Source organism: Pongo pygmaeus, chromosome 16, assembly GCF_028885625.2.
Source record: "Pongo pygmaeus isolate AG05252 chromosome 16, NHGRI_mPonPyg2-v2.0_pri, whole genome shotgun sequence".
In the NCBI taxonomy this organism is placed as follows: domain Eukaryota; kingdom Metazoa; phylum Chordata; class Mammalia; order Primates; family Hominidae; genus Pongo; species Pongo pygmaeus.
In genome coordinates, this window is record NC_072389.2 from 24,757,563 (window position 1) to 24,774,516 (window position 16,954).

At 45.6% G+C, this 16,954-nt stretch overlaps 2 protein-coding genes across 17 annotated transcripts in view; one reads left to right on the top strand and one right to left on the bottom strand.

Moving 5' to 3' along the window:
- Positions 1-10,962, top strand: part of LOC129028684 (uncharacterized) — a 51,950-nt gene extending 40,988 nt beyond the window's left edge. For 12 of the 13 annotated variants that reach the window (XM_063653221.1, XM_063653228.1, XM_063653222.1 and 9 more), the window contains 4 exons: positions 312-402; positions 5,411-5,517; positions 6,331-6,401; positions 9,969-10,962. In XM_063653221.1, the coding sequence (XP_063509291.1) occupies positions 312-402; positions 5,411-5,517; positions 6,331-6,401; positions 9,969-10,181 (482 nt within the window). In that variant the 3' untranslated portion in view covers positions 10,182-10,962. The remainder of the gene's footprint in view (positions 1-311; positions 403-5,410; positions 5,518-6,330; positions 6,402-9,968) is intronic. The other variant, XM_063653232.1, reaches the window with a different exon arrangement.
- LOC129028680 (golgin subfamily A member 6-like protein 7) lies at positions 1,169-9,256 on the bottom strand. 4 transcript variants are annotated; one of them, XM_054474317.2, is made up of 9 exons: positions 8,186-9,256; positions 6,525-6,653; positions 5,670-5,699; positions 5,354-5,404; positions 5,172-5,265; positions 4,983-5,089; positions 3,646-3,704; positions 3,176-3,317; positions 1,169-2,878 (listed from the first exon to the last, which is right to left on the bottom strand). In XM_054474317.2, the coding sequence occupies exons 1-9, from the start codon at positions 8,267-8,269 to the stop codon at positions 1,745-1,747; spliced, it is 1,830 nt and encodes a 609-aa protein (XP_054330292.1). In that variant the 5' UTR covers positions 8,270-9,256; the 3' UTR covers positions 1,169-1,744. The 4 variants fall into 4 exon arrangements, with proteins under 4 accessions (XP_054330292.1, XP_054330289.1, XP_054330290.1 ...); XM_054474314.2 differs by lacking the exon at positions 5,670-5,699; XM_054474315.2 differs by lacking the exons at positions 5,354-5,404; positions 5,670-5,699.
- Positions 10,963-16,954: the final 5,992 nt, after the last annotated feature.

Consider the following 16,954-nt stretch of genomic DNA (forward strand, 5'->3'; position numbering starts at 1 on the left):
TTCAGGCTCAAGCTGCCTGGTGAGATCTACTCTGTGGGCTCTGTAGGCTGGTAGAGGCTTCCAGGAGGAGGAGGGGATGCAGCCATCAGTCCCCACTCCTGGGAGTCATATTTCTGAAAGCTTGGGTATACAGTAAATATTAGGCTGTGGGCTGGTTTATCTATGGATTTCATGTGGGAGGGTTATAGGTACAAGCAGTTTAAAGATGGAAATTTTGAGAGAGCAGGCAGGGATTTAGTGCTGGGTAAGGCAAGCAGTCTTGTCAAAGTAGCTCTTTTGGGGAGGCCAGAATCCTGTACCAATGTCCTCAGCAGGTTCATCAGCTGCTGGAGGAGTGCCGGACAGGATGAAAGCACAGGAGAACTTTCTGGATGATAGAAATGTTCCATATCTTCAAAGGAGGTGGGTTACATGGATAATGCATTTGTTAAAAGTCATCAAAATGTAAACCAGATCTGTGCATTTCACGGAATATAAATTATACCTCAAATCAGAAACATTTTTAAAAAGACAGATGGGCTGGATGCAGTGGCACACGCCTGTAATCCCAGCACTTGGGGAGGCTGAGGCGGGTAGATCACCTGAGTCAGGAGCTCGAGACCAGCCTGGACAACATAGTGAAATCCCGTCTCTACTAAAAATATAAAAATTAGCCAGGGGTGGTGGCACATGCGTGTAATTGCAGCTACTTGGGAGGCTGAGGCAGGAGAATTGCTTGAACCCAGGAGGCGGAGGTTACAGTAAGCAGAGATTACACCACTGCACTAGAGCCTGGGCAACAGAGCGAGACTCCATCTCAAAAAAAAAAAAAAGATTTTCAACATTCATTAAAGGCAGAATAGCTTGTTATAGATTAGCCTCCCCACAGGAACAGTTAGAAAAACTGGACAAAAATGTGTCCCCCCTCACCATCAAAAACAATTGTTGGAAGGTAATTGGAGACCTCAGCCAGGACTTGAGTGACCAGGCCTAGGAGGTGACCCTGACAGTCTGTAGTGCTTTCCCCCATTTGGTGATTGGTCAACAGTGGAGGGCTAAGAGGCTAAGAAACTGAGTATGAAGTGATAGTTAAGAGGCTGGAGAGCCTAGCTGAATGTTTGGTGCTCTCACAGGGCTGAAATGACATATTGAGAATTTGGGTCCCAGTAAGGAGATGGGACCTTGGTGGGGATCCTGGAAGGGCCACCCCTAAGAATCCAAAAGAATAAAAAATAGACCAGCTGTCACAAAAACTAAAACCTGCTTTGAGCCAGCTTAGTCCCAAACTAGATGAAGGTGATCTGCTTGAACGCCAATTGTGTGCCATAAAGTCAAAGTCAATACTCTCTGGAGGCAGATAAAAGTTTACTAGGCATGCCATAAGACAAGACAACACAAGACTAAACGAGAAAGACCAAGAAAAAAAAAAAATAGAAGCATACATAGATATTAGAGTCCTCAAGTAGAAATTTTTTTTTTTTTTTTTTTTTTTTTTGAGATGGGAGTTTCACTCTGTCAGCCAGAGAGGAGTGCAGTGGTGTGATCTCGGCTCACTGCAACCTCAGCCTCCCACGTAGCTGGGATTGGTGATCCCCCCGCCTAGGCCTCCCAAAGTGCTGTGATTACAGGTGCAGGCCACCGTGCCCGGCCAGTATTTTGCCACAATTTAAAATAAATTTTCTTTTTTCAAGTTTGTTCTCAGACGATATTCACAAGGTCACGTGGCGGCTTACACTTCTGTAGGCCTTGTTGACAGTGCCGGCTTTTAGATACTGATGATCTTGATCTTTTTCTTATCTCCTCGGTAGAAGAATGGGATGCAGGAGGTGCTGCCTAAGACTGGGCACTCCTGGGCATTCTTCCTTCCACCAAGCAGCTGCATGATCTGTGCAGTGCAATTGTCATCAGGAGAACCCTCCGTGGCCTCTCGTGCAGGCTTCACGCTGCCAGGGTGGCTCGTATCATACAGATCTTCGGAGGGAGGGAGGCAGGGCTCTGAGCACCGCTCTTCCTGCATCTTCTGCTCTCCCGTCCTCTCCTTCTCCCGCATCTTCTCCACCTGCCCCCGCATCTTCTCCTCCACCTGCCCCCGCATCTTCTCCTCCTCCTCCTGCATCTTCTCATCCTGATCCCACAGCCTCTCCTCCTTAAATCGCAGCCTCTCGTCCTGCTCCCTCATCTGCTCCTCCTGCATCCGCATTTGCTCCTCCAGCTCACACATCTGCTCCTCCTGCTTCCGCATCTGCTCCTGCTTCCGCATCTGCTCCTCCTTCTCCTGCATCTGCTCCTCCTGCTTCCGCATCTGCTCCTCCTGCTCCTGCATCTGTTCCTCCTGCTTCTGCATCTGCTCCTCCTGCTTCCGCATCCGCTCCTCCTGCTTCCGCATCTGCTCCTCCTGCTTCCGCATCTGCTCCTCCTGCTTCCGCATCTCCTCCTCCTGCTTCCGCATCTGCCCCTCCAGGTCGCGCATATGCTCCTCCTGCTTCATCATCTGCTCCTCCTGCTTCCGCATCTCCTCCTCCTGCTTCCGCATCTGCCCCTCCAGGTCACACATATGCTCCTCCTGCTTCATCATCTGCTTCTCCTGCTCCCACATCTGTTCCTCCTGCTTCATCATCTGCTCCTCCTTCTTCTGCATCTCCTCCACCTGCTTCCGCATCTGCCCCTCCAGGTCGCACATATGCTCCTCCTGCTTCCGCATCTGCTTATCCTGCTCCCACATCTGCTCCTCCTTCTTCCGCATCTGCTCCTCCAGCTCGCGCAGCTCCTTCTCCTGCTTCCGCAGCCTCTGCTCCTGTCTCCACATCTTCTCCTCCTGCTTCCGTAGCTTCTCCTTCTGATCCCGTAGCTCCTCCTCCTGATTCCACATCTTCTCCTCCTGCAAAGTGTTGGTTTGAACCTCAAAAGGAAATAGACTCATAAGCTAGGTATATAAATGTAATCTATAAAATAACGGTTTTAGTCTATGATTCTTTAAAAAGAAATTTTAAGCCCTAACCCTGAGGTTTTCTGATTTCCCAGGCATGGTCCCAATTTGTAGATTTTTAGCACACTCTAGAGGATTCTATGGCGGGACCAGAACAAGGACCCAAATTTTCCAGCTCTTGGCTGGAGCCTCCCCATACCCTGCATGATCCCTAGACCATGGTCCCAGCTGGATGGGGCTCCCACACCCCCCGGGGCTGCCGCTGCTCACCTGTGGCAGCAGGATTTTGCCTGTCTCCAGTTTCCTTTTTAGCTCCTTGATGTGGAGCTGGATCTCAGACTTTTCAGTTTCTACAAGTCGAAGTTTTTCTTGTAGTTCGGCATTTTTCTCCTTCAGCTCCTCATTGGTTATGCTATGGCCGGAGGCAATAGAGAAAGGAATGAACGAAGAACAGAAAGGACCGCTTTGGTGATCGACCCTCTACCCTCGCCCCACAACCACAGAACCGTGGCACTAGAAGGGACCCAGGAATTAAAAGTCCCAGGTGGCAGGCCAGAGAGAAGACATGAGTTGCCTGAGGCTACCCCATGAGTCAGTGGCACAGCCGGCACTGGAGCTTCCCTGTGCACACATGCAAACCTGTATGACCCCCTGCCATGCTCACCTGTACCCCCCACCTCCCAGCACACCACCCACGCTAAGGGCTCTCAGACCTCCCATCCCACCTTCCCCTATCCTACGTGTTCCTGTACAGCTCCAGACTCAAAGCGTCCCTCTCCTTTGTTAACTCCTTGATATACTGCAAATAGAGAAAGGTCAAGTCAGGATACAGCAGGCAGAGGAGCAGCTGACCGACCAGTGATGACAGCTACAGTGACTACTCCACAGTAACACTTGCTCCCTCTCAATCCCACCTGACATGTTCTCAAGGCATTTCCAAGTCCATGGTATAATTTTTTTTTCTTTTTCTTTTTTTTTTTTTTTTTTGAGATGGAGTTTCGTTCTTGTTGCCCAGGCTGGAGTGCAATAGCGCAATCTCACTGCACGGCAACCTCTGCCTCCCGGGTTCAAGTGATTCTTCTCCTCAGCCTTCTATGTAGCTGGGATTACAGGCATGTGCCACCACACCTGGCTCTCACTTGTTTTTCAAAGAACTCAGTAAGGGTGGAAGGGACAGGGAAAAAGACTGAATTGTTAGCTGGCTAACAGGGGCCCAGAGAGATGAGAAAATTTTACTATTACTGTATACAGCATTATTACAGTAATGCTGCTATTGCTATTATTACTACCACTGTTGGAAACTTTATTGAGTGCTTCACCAGGCCCTAAGCTAACAATCCCATTTAATCCTCACCACCACCATAGGAGACAGTTATCATTATCACCTCTATTGTGTAGATGAAAAACATGGGGTATTAAAGGTTAAGTGCTTGCCTAAGATCACTTAGAGCTGGGATTTCAACACCCAGGTATATCTGATTCTCTAAACCCATTCTTTTGGTGGGGGTAGGGGCACAGATAAGGAGGAGGAAATTAATCCTTTGTTGATTTTTGAAAGAACGATACATTGGCATAGTCCAAACTTCAGAAGGTACAGAAGGGAAATATCTCCCCCCAATACTGTTCCTCTCGCCTGAGTTTTTTATGAATCCTTACAAACATGTTTTATGTATATTACCATAATACGTACACACACAGAGACACACACACACACGTACATGTGTTCCCTCTCTCTACACAAATGGTAACATACTAAAGATACTCTTCTGTACCTTCATGGTACAAGTACCCTAATCCCCACCAAGGATTTGACCAAGGGCACAGCCAAGTATGGGCAGGGTGGGCACTTGGCCTCGGAGCTCTGTGTCCAGTGCTTGCTCCCCACAGCGCCCCGAAACTCACTGACAGCAGCTGACCCAGCCCCAACCTGCCTCTAACAACCACATACAAAAGCAGCAAGAAATGGCCCATGCTGTCTTCTGGACAGGACACTGCATCCTGCAGAAGGGACCTTTAGGCTCATTCCTCCATCTGTGAAGCTGGGCTCCCAGGGGACCGGGTAGGTGATTGGACTCACCCTGTCCGCCTTCTTGTGCTGTGTGGACACAGCAGAGAGAGCCCGCTGTAACTCTCTTGCAAAGTTCCAGGAATGATGCAGGCATCCTGCCAGATCCTTGGATTCTTCTGGAATGAGAGAGGTTGAGATGCAGCCCAAAGGCCTGTGAAAATGCCAGGTTGAAGGAAGATGGGGTGCCCAGATTCCCACCTTCAAATTTCCTAGCAGCATCCTGGCTGTAATAGAGCGCTGTCTCCAGTTCAGTTTTCTGACACATAAGGATTCGTATGGTATGATCCTGGGCCTTTGGGAGAAAAGACAAGCAAGTGCTGAAAGAGAAGCAAAGAAACCTTCTCCAGATGACAGGAGGGAACTTCACACCCTCCACTCACCTCTAGCTGCCTCCTTAGGGCTTGCTGATATTGGTGGCTTTCCTGCTTTTCCTATAGGAAGAGGAAGACAGAGCTCTTACTAGAGGGAGGCAGAGATGGCACAGCAAGAGACATGCCCCCAGAATGGCACCACTGCCCCAGGACAGGCCCACCCATGGGACCAGGTTATCAGGGACCCTGTGGGGATGGGGTGGAATCTGGGAGGTGAGCCTTCCTCCCCGTACTGGGAGTAGGCGAGACGAGACTGGGGCCTCTACATCTGAGTGCCCCCGAAACCCAGCAGTCATGTCGTGAGCAAAGAAAGAAACCATGTTACTTCTTTCAGCTGAGCTCGGTTCTGTTGTTTCTGTGGGGAGAGTCAAAGGAAGGTGACTGAGGGTAGCCCCTCGATTCTATTCCCCAGGCCAGGAAGCGGTAGGCAGGGGTCAGGAATGGATTTTAAGGGCAGAGTTCTTAGACCCAATGGGAACATGAACTGATCAACTCTCCTTAATGCCCAAAGAAAAAGGATTTGGGTCTTTATTGGTTTTTGCCCACAGCCACAATACTGAAAGTCTGAAACTAGATTCTCCAGAAAAGACAGTAACAGAAACCTTCAGACATGGAATGTGAGAAAAGCCCACCCTTCTGCTAGCTTGTGATTTAGAAAGATGTGTTCATTCAACAAGCATTGAGCAAGCACATAGGGGCCAGGGACAGTTCTTCCCAGCTGGGATATAGGACGGAAAAGGCAGACAGGAGCCCTTGGCCCCAAGGTTTCCATTCTAGTGAATCTTTAAATCCCAGAGTCTCAGAGCAAACAGAAACCTCTAATACTCTAACTCTACCTCCTCAGGAAATGGAAGCCCAAAGAGGAGAGGAGTTTACAGCAGGCCCTGGACTAGAGATTAACACAACAACAACAACAGCAACAACAACAACAAATCTGATTTAAGCTTCACACATGTAAGTAAAACATTACCACCCCTATTTTACAGATGTGAAAAGAGAGGTCCAAAGAACTCAAGCAATTTGCCATAAATCGTGTCCCTCGCAGATGGAGAGAGAGGTAGGATTCAAACCCAGAATTCTTAACCAGTATCCAGCAGTTCTTCCTTCCACAATCTCAACAGTTACCCTCGACTTCCCCTTGTGCCCCTTGTCCTCAGGAGACCAGCCAGCCACGACTCACATCCTCAGGTGAATGGTAACCACCAGAAGTGGTTTTCTCAGGGTTAGTGCCATTATTTATTTTCTTCTGTTTGCTGTCGGTTGCTCCGGTACCAGCACCAGCACTGTTCCACTGATGATCATCTGTAAACTGTGGAAAAGAGGAGCAGTGATACTCATGAGAACTACAAGCTCCTACAGTCACTTTACAGTTTATACAAAATACTCTTATAGACTATCTGATTTAATGCTACCGACAACTGTACAAGGTGTTGTTGCAATCACTTAGTGACTGAGAGAGATTGATACCATGGCTAAAAGAAAGGCAATAATGGAACCGAAACTCATTCTTCTGCCTCCGAGCTCTGGGATTTTGCCACAAATCAGCAGCTGCCAGGGACCAAAACCAGAGGCAGAGGTAGAAAAGTAAAAGTCACGTATCCTCAGGGCAGAAGGCAGCCTTTCTGTTAAATCTGGGAATTGAACAGAAAGAGGACAACCCAAGCTTCATTTTGGAGAGAAGTCTGCTAGTCTCTTAGAAATATATGTGTGACTGTCATCCCTAAGAACATTAATGTTTTGTCTCTCTCAAGAGAATCAAGGGAAAGTGATGCTTCAGAATGATGCCCCATATGTATCCTGTGGCACTGAAAGTACCCCAGGTTGAGATGAGATGAGGAAGATTCAAGTTGTCAAGTTCAGTTTCCCAAGGTCTCTTCCACAGAAGATGAGCAAATCTCACTTCAAAGATCACTGACTGATGGGCACTCTGGTGCCAGAACCATGGAGAATTCAAATATGAGGTGGAGAACTTAGGAAAAACTGTTGAAGTCTCTCTGGAGAGTAGAAGCCTGGGAGAAAACCAAACCAAACCCGTTCTCCCATTGCCACCCAGAGACACTCTCAACATTTTGAGTTCACAAGGGAGGTGTAGGCTTTTCAAACAGTCAACTTCTGTGTTAAGGGAGTAAGGCAGCCTGAAACTTCTTGATCCTAGGTCACATGGTCCCCACTCCCCTTCCAGATGGAAATTTGTGCTGCAACCAGCGTAACCAGAAACGGGGTGAGAACACTTAGGGGATGGGTCCTAAGATCAAAAGCCAGTCTTGCAGCAGTAATGACAGTTCCTAGAGGGACTGTGCCGTCAGTACATTCCACTCCTCCGTGGGGTGGTGGGGGACGGGTGACATCAGTGCTATGCCCAAGTTGCCTCTTTGAGATTGGGTTGGGGTTCGCAGGGTTGGGACCCAGGTACTTGGAGACATGAGCCCAAACAGCCCAAGGAGGTCAGCCATGGGGCAGCGGTAGGCAAGGGCAGAGTATGGAGCGGGGAGCCCCAGGAGTCACCTGCCCAAAGTCACCCTGGGGTGACTGGTGAGGGCAGGTGCTGGGGCATCCAGTTCCTTGGAAACATGAACCTGAAGGGCCCAGGGAGGTCAGTTTTCAGGCAAGAGGAGGTGAGGGCAGAGTACAGAGCAGGGAGTCCCTTGAGTCACCCGCTCAAAGTCAGGTGAGGGCAGGGGTTGGGGCTGACACAAGATTTTGGTTGAGGGAGCCCAGAGGCATTGGGGGGGCCCAGCCTGGTGTACCTCTGGAGTGACATGGACTCTGACAGCTGTTCTGCCATCAGAGGGGACCTGGGGCTGGGTTGGGGTTGGGGTCCCGCAATCCTATGCGTTTTACCTGTTCCTTGGCCTCAGGCAATTTGCTCTGTTGGTTTTTTTCTGACATCATGGGGAGGGGAGGGAGGTGGGGTTGGGGCCACATTGGCGTGATCCAGGCAAAGGCAGTGATATGCCTCCAGTCACGTACCACGCAGCTGTGTGACTGAGCCAGAGGAGGCGTCACCAGGGCTGCACTAGAATGCAGAATAGGGGTGTGGCCTTAATGCTCCAAGCCCATTGGTCAATGAGAAAGATGAAAGGGAAAGGAGGCGGGGTCAAGCAGCCACGTGTCATGAAGGTCCTGTGATGTCACAAGGAAAGGCGCCCATGCAACTGCTGTCCCCACCCACTCTAGGAGAGGGGTGGGGCTGGCTTTCACTTTCTGAGCTTTAAAACTTTATCACCTTAATTGAGGTACAAATCCTATTATAATGGAAAATTTACAGCATGCTTGATGATTAATAAAGCTGACTATGTTATCCAACATTCCAATAAGGTAAAATAATCACAATAATTTCTCTTTTTTGGAAAAAGTTTCTCTTATTCTCCTACATTATTAAGGGTTTTTTTTTTTTTGAAACTAGAGACATGTCTAATATATTTAAAAACACAAAGCTTTTGAGGTGGGTGTGATGGCTCATGCCTGTAAACCCAGCACCTTGGTAGGCTGAGATGGGTGTATCACCTGAGATCAGCAGTTCAAGACCAAAATGTTAGTATTTTGGTGTGTATTTTAGTATTTATTTTAGTATTTAATACATCATTTAGGGCTACTTGTAGCCACAGAAAGAATAAATCTGATTCAGTGACTTAAAGAAATAGAGATTTCATTTTTGTCACTTAAAACGTGCAGAGGAAGGCAGTCCAGAGTTCTTTTCAGTTTCCTGATACTTCCTTAGCCATGTTTTTATTCTTTTGGTTACAATGTGGCTGCTGTTTTTCCAGGCCTTGGATTGCCTTCCAAGGAGGGAAAGAAGAAAGGTCAAAAGGCTGAGTCTGTCTCTTTTTAGCTGAAAAACGTAGATTTCTCAAAAATTTTAAGATTATACTGCAATTCAATTTTCATTCTTTTTTTTTTTTTTTTTTTTTTTTTTTGAAACGCAGTCTTGCTCTGTTGCCAGGCTGGAGTGCAGTGGCACAATCTCGGCTCACTGTCACAACATCTGCCTCCACTGTTCAAGCGATTCTTCTGCCTCAGCCTCCCTAATAGCTGGGAATACAGGCATGTGCCACCACACCCGGCTCATTTTTTTTTATTTTTAATAGAGACAGGGTTTCACCATGTTGGCCAGGCTGGTTTTGAACTCCTCCAGAACTTGTGATTTGCCCACCTCTGCCTCCCAAAGTGCTGGGATTAGAGGTGTGAGCCACCGTGCCCGGCCTGCAATTTTCATCTTTTGGCTGCAAATAAGTTATGTCACTATTCTCAGCTTGGGGAGTGTTTAGCTCACATATTGCTTCCTCTCTGTTGACAGGTTTTAAGATTTATGAATAGGTACTGAATTTTATCAACTGCTTTTTTCTTTCTTGATTGAGCAATGTTTTTTCTTATCTTTTTATGTTGATAAGGTAACTTAACAGTGATTGGCTTTTGAATGTTTAACATTGCACTTCTGGAATTAAATCAACTTTGTTGTGATATGTGATTAATACCATATTATGTGTGGTTGAGATGGGCTTGCTCATATTTCATTTGGTAATTTTGTACTTAACGTTCACAAGAGAAAGTGGAGTCTAAGTTTTTCTTCTGTTTTTTTTTTTTTTTTTTTTTTTTTTTTTTTTTTTTTTTTTTTGCCATGGAGTCTCGTCCTGTTGTCCAGGCCGGAATGCAGTGGCATGATCTTGGCTCATTGCAAGCTCCGCCTTCCGGGTTCACACCATTCTCCTGCTTCAGCCTCCTGAGCAGCTGGGACTATAGACGCCCACCACCACGCCTGGCTAATTTATTGTATTTTTTAGTAGAGACGGGGTTTCACCCTGTTAGCCAGGATGGTCTCAATCTCCTGACCTCGTGATCCACCCTCCTCGGCCTCCCAAAGTGCTGGGATTACAGGCATGAGCCACTGCGCCCAGACTTGTGAGGTTTTATTATGAAGTATTAAAGCTATGCTGTTTAGACAATTTGAGAAATGTTTCTTCTCCTATTTCTGACAGAGTTGATGTAAGATGTGTGCTATTTCTTCCTTAAGCATTTGGAAAGAATTCACTTATTAAGCCATGTGAGACTGTAGTTTTCTTTATAAGGTGTTTAATTACAGGTTCAATTACATATATTTGAATATTCATTTTGGTATCCTGTGTTTGCTGAATCAATTTGTTCATTTTATATAAAATTTCAAAGTTGTTCTATTATTCATTTATCTTTTTAAATATTTATAAGGTCTGCAGTTAGAGTTTCTGCCTTTTGTCTGTTTTCTTAATCAGTCTTGCTGGGGGCCATCAATTTTATTAGTGTTTCAGAAAAGCAAACTTTGATTTTATTCATCCCTTTACCATACTGAAAATGTTTTGCTTAATTTCCAAACTTATAGTTCCACTCTGATTAAATATTTGTATAACTAAAACTCTTTGGAATTTGTGTCTTCTCAATGATCAAAAATATGGCTAATTTTTATAAATATTGCTTCTGCACTTGAAAAGGATATGTATTCTGCATGTTGAGTGTAGTGTACCACGTCTCTCAATTAGATCGAGCGTGTTAAATGCATCCTTTAATGATTCTATTTCCTTACTGATGTTTGTTTATTTTTCAGTGGCTGAGACACAGATATTAAAGTTTCCCACAATGATCGTCAACTTATTTCTTTTTTTAGTTTGTTAAGCTTTGTTCTGTGTGTTTTAAGGTTAAGTTACCAAGCATAAACACATTTAGAATTCCTTTTTCTCCCTGCTGGTTGCACCCTTTTTTCATTGGAAATACCCTCTTTATATCTCTCACATAGCTCTTTCATTAGAGTTTTTTTAATATGTAAAAGAAAATAAAGTCTTGGACTGCCAAACCTGTTATGCTAAGGGAGACATAAGTTTGGGATCTTAGTCATGCAACACTGCCATTCTTTCTCCCCAAAGAGATAGCTGCCATTTCACAATCCTGTGTGATGGCATTAGACATAAGCCAGGTCCCCACTACCACAAAGGCCACGTACCTCTCCATATGGCCCCCCTTACAAACTGTTCACAGGGACATTCCTTGCTAGCCCCTAAATATTTCAGGATCCATGTCCCCCTATAAAATAAGCATATGCCAGTTGTAACCCTGGCTCTGCAACCTCAGTTTAAGACGTAAAACTGAGTTCTATTCAATCTGACACTGACAATGTTGATTATAGGCTTATCTTCCCAGGTACAGAACAAGAAAATGAGATCAGTCACTCTTCAGGCTACCCTGAGATGGCTGCATAATTGACTCTTTCCTCCCTCTTTTCAAATGTTTACCTTATCTTTGTAAAAGATTTACTGAGCACTAATTAGAGCTTCCTAAGAATGTAACCACCCCTTCACTGCCTGCTCCCCCTCCCTTTCTTCTCTCCTGCCTGCTTTCTCCCTTTACATGCTGAGTTCCCAAAACCCTCTTTGGAAAGCATGGTTACAGTAGTTTCTGTGGCTTGTGTTTTTTCTGGGGGTGTTGTCAAATTGTGCCTCCACAAAGCTCTATTGATGCAGGCACTTGCCTCAGTGGGTGGCTCATTTTTTGTTTTGTTTTGTTTAACAGATATAAATACAGTTACCCCTGTTTTTATTTACTTAGTCTTTGCTTTGTCAGTCTTTGACTGTCAATTTTTCTTTTTTAAAAATAAATTTTCTTGTGTATAGTTAAGGCTTGCAACATGATGTTAAAGGTTATATATAGATTGTAAAAGATTCCTATACTGAAAGAAATTAACACACCAATCATTTCACATAGTTCCCCATTTCCTTATTGCTTTTGTGGCAAGAGCAGTTGAAATCTACTCATTGAGCATGAATTTCACATACAGAACAATTTTGTTCCCTGCAGTCCTCATGTCATACATTACATCTCTAGGCTTGTTCATCCTTCATACTTGCTACTTTGTATCCTTTGGCCTCCATGTCCCCAATTCCTCCCCTCTCCTACCTCTCCTGGTAGACAATGTTTTACTCTCTATCTCTGTAGATTTATTTATTTACATTTTTACATCCCACATATAAATGGGTTTATGCAATATTTGATTTTCTGTGTATGCTTTATTTCACTAAGCATGACGTCCTCCAGCCTCATCCATCTTGCGGCAAATGGCAAGACCTTGTTTGTTTTAGGGCTGAATAATATTCCATTGTGTATGTGTGCCACAGTCTCTTTATCCATTTATCCATTGATGGACACTTAGATTGTTTCCATATCTTGGCTATTGTGATTAAGGCTGCAATGAACATGAGAATACAGATATCTTTACAAAGTAATGATTTCATTTCCTTTGAGTGTATGCCCAGAAGAGGGATTGCTGAGTCATATGGTGGTTCTATTTTTAATTTCTGTAGAAATCTTCATACACTTTTCCAGAATGGCTGTATCAATCTGTATTCTCATCCATAGTATGCAAAAGTTCCCATTTCTCCGCACTCTTGCCAATATTTATCTTTTGACTTTTTGATAATGGTCATAAGGGGTGTGAGGGGGTATCTCAGTGGGTTTGATTTGCATTTCCCTAATGATCTATAATGCGGAACACCTTTCAGATACCCACTTGCTATTTTTATATCTTCTTTAAGGAAAGGTCTATTCAAGTTCTTTTTTTAAAACATTTAAAAAATTGGGTTATTTGTTTTGAGTTGTATCAATTATTTATATATTTTGGGTTTTTTTTTTTTTTTGAGACAGGGTCTTGCTCTGTTATGCAGACTGGAGTACAGTGGCACAATCACAGCTTACTTGACCTTCTGGGCTGAAACACTCTCCCATCTCAGCCTCCCAAGTAGCTGTGACTACAGGCGCACACCACCATGCCTGGCTAATTTTTAAATGTTTTGTTGAGACAGGGTCTCACTATGTTGGCCGGCCTGGACTCAAACTCCTGGGCTCAAGTGATCCTCCCACCTCAGCTTCTGAAAGTGCTGGGATTAAGGAGTGAGCCACTGCACCTGGCTAAATGTTGGATATTTCCTCCTAATTGGCTGGGTGCAGTGGCTCACACTTGTAATCCCAGCACTTTGGGAGGCCGAGGCGCTTGGATCACTTGCAGTCAGGCGTTTGAGACCAGCCTGGCCAATATGGTGAAACCCTATAATGGAGTTTTGGTTTCTTTCACTGGGAAATGTGGATCGTGACCATCCCTGCCAAGAAGGAGAGGAGATGGGCTGATGTGTGTTGTGAGTCCCAAGATGGTGAAACCCCGTTTCTACTAAAAATACAAAAATTAGCCAGGCATAGTGAGGCTGAGGCAGGAGAATTTCTTGAACCTGGGATGCAGAAGTTGTAGTGAGCTGAGATCGCACCATTGTTCTCCAGCCTAGGCAACAGAGCAAGACTTTGTCTCAAAAAAAGAAAAAAAAAAATTCAATAAATGGTGAGACCAGCTTTGCAAAGATGACGACGGTGAGAGAAGTCTAGCATGGCTGACTCCATCTTGCTTCCAGTCTCACAGGCCTGCTGTCTTTGCTCATTCCTGGGCATAGGCCAAATCAACCATGGGAGAAATTTAGTTCATAGTCTATTGTTGCCATTTCCAGTCCTTGGGGGTCCCCTCTTTCCACTCCATGCTTAGTTATCAATTTGTTACTCTGCTTTAAAATGTACTTTTTTTTGTAATCCCAGCTACTCGGGAGACTGAGGCAGGAGAATCGGTTGAACCTAGAATGTGGAGGTTGCAGTGAGCTGAGATGGCAACATTGCTCTCCAGCCTGGGTGACAGAATGAAACTCTGTCTCATAAAACAAATATAATATGAAATGGTAACGTCTTTCTTTAAAACCAAAGAAAATATGTGCAGTGGATGTCTTCCTGTCACTTCGCACAGCCTACTGCCATAGCGCCTGAGCCCCAGACCCCAAACTCACTGTCCTGCTCGGGGACCCCAGACCACACTGGCCATTGAGGGCACCCCAAGTACTCTCCTATCCTCACCTCGCTCCTGCAGTAAATGGCTAAATGAATAAATCAGAAGTGAAGCCAAAAACAAAAATAAAATCCACATGTGGAACAGGAGAGGCGAGCAGAGGCCACAGTCTGGAGGCCTGGGCTGATATGCTGCAAAGAGATGTCTCTGGGTGCTGCCTGCGGGGTGCAGTCTGCCATTCAGAACACACTTAGAGAAGCCCTAACCATTAAAGAGCACCCATTCCTGAGTCCCCTCCCTGCCCACAAAACTTGCCTTGAAACACCCTAACCTCAGCCTTTGGGGAGGTGGATTTCAGTGATAACTCCAGTCCTTCCATGTGGCTGGCATTGAGTTAATTCAACTCCTTACTGCAATACCATGGCCTCAGTGAACTGGTTTTGTCTGTGCAGCAAGCAGGAAGAACCCACCGGGGAATTACAATGGTATTGGGAAAACTGGATTTCCACATGCAAAAGAATGAATGATGTTATCCCAAGTGGTTGGGGATGCAATCATAGGGGTGTGGAAATGGTCCTCATGCACTGAGTCCATGTCTGGATGAGGCCACAGGTTGAGTCCAGGTGGGGTGAGTCTGAAAAACATCCCAAAAGGCCAATCTTAGACAAGAGTGACGTTATCTACAGGAGTCATTGGGGAAGACACAAATCTTGTGACCTCTGGCCACATGACTCCTGAGCAGTAAGGGATTACAGAAACTATGCCTGTATTTTCACAGAATTCAGGATCCCCACCCCAAATCCTAATCTTGTGGCCTTTCATTCATCTTACAAAAGTGGGTTCAGCTCCTGGACAAGGACAGGATCAGTTTTAGGGAGGTTCTATTATCATCCTTGCTTCAACGTTAGCATAGCAGACAAGCGCAGAACTGGAAATTAACACATGGGAAATTATACACCACAAAAAGAGAGTACAATCCATGGAAGAACCAAGGGAATGGTGATAGCAGAATGTCAGGAAAGGACTTTATAATGTGTAGACCTTAGAGAAATTAGGAACTGAGACAAGAATCCATTTGAATTCTTGGAAATAAAAAACGTAATTACCGTGTCAGCCAGGCTGGTCTCAAACTCCTGACCTCAGGTGATCCACCTGCCTCGGCCCCCCAAACTGCTGGGATTGCAGGCATGAGCCACTGCACCCAGCCAAGAAGTGACTATTCTTTCTCCATTGTGTCCTCTTGATGCCCTTGTCAAAAGTCAGTTGACCAGATATGTTTGGATTAATTTCTGAGCTCTCTGTTGTATTACTGTCAATTTTTCCATATCCTATTTTTCTTTGTTTTTGGTTTTTGTTGTTGTTGTTTTTTTTTGCTTTAAAAACTTTCTTCCCCTTTGGTCCAAGGCTTGGGAGAAGCCTGGAGGGTGGTTAAAAAGCTGCCTACTGGCTGGAGGGAGAGGGTCAGGCAGAAGCCTTGATACCAGGAGGTGCAGAGGAGCCCCTCAAAGACTGCTGGGCTCTGGAGGCCCTGGTTGTGCTTGCGGGTAGGCTTTTGGAAAAGAGGAGACTGGTGCAGGCGGGCCTGGGGGCTGGCTGGCCAGCAAAGGTAACTGCAGTGGTTGCCCGTCATCTTGAAGAGTTTCATCTTCCCATTTAGGAAATGGCTGTCCTGAAAGTCACAGAGATGAAGGTCTGTGTGGGCAGAACCCAGGGCATGCAGATCCATAAGGGCCTGATTCAGATTCTTCTCCAGGCGATGGTGGCTTTGATGGCATCCATGGTTTTCCCCACTCATCTAGAGATGGCTTCTGTGCACGTTGGAAGATGGTGCAGCTGGTTTTGCACTTCCAAGAGACACACTGTGCCCTTGTGCTTCTATCAAACCAACTCATGGAAGAAGCAGCCAAAGCCCTCCAGAGCCACTCATTGTGGTTGAGATAGAAACCCAGGGAATTGTAAGTTCTGGAGACCCACCGATACACATGGACCAGGCAGCTGACCACAGTTTCCTTCTTGGTGGAATCATTCTGACGAATCTGGGAGGTCGTGGTTGTTCTGCAATAAGGAGCTAACCTTATTTCTAACAACAATGGGGTTGGCTGGTCCTGGAGGCAGGAGATGGCTGAGAAGATGGTCCTGGAGGTTGTAACTGGAGAGGAGATTGGAGGTTAGGAGAGGCTGGAAGAGAGGGAGGGCTCAGGTCTGTCCTAACACTGTTGAAATAAGGGACAGATGTGTGGGACCACTGGGAGTGCTACCTGGACCTGTATTTTATTTATTTATTTGTTTGTTTGTTTATTTATTTATTTATTATTGAGACAGTCTCACTCTGTCGCCCTGGCTGGAGTTCAGTGGTGCAATCTTGGCTCACTGCAACCTCTGCTTCCCAGGTTCAAGCAATTCTCCTGCCTTAGCCACCTGAGTAGCTGGGATTACAAGCTCCCACCACCATGCCCAGCTAATTTTCATATTTTTAGTGGAGACGAGGTTTCACCATGTTGGCCAGGGTAGTCTCCTACTCCTGACATCAGGTGATCCACCTCCCTCAGCCTCCCAAAGTGCTGGGATTACAGGCGTGAGCCCCCACGCCTGGCCTGGACCTGCAATTTTAATGTGTGTCTTTCATATGCAGAATACATCTAAGAAATGAAAAGAAATCTGATATATTTTCATTTTTGTGATTTTATTTTGTTGTTTGGTTTTGGGGTCTTTTTTGAAACAAGGTCTCACTCTGTTGCCTAGGCTGGAGTACAGTGGCATGATCATAGCTCACT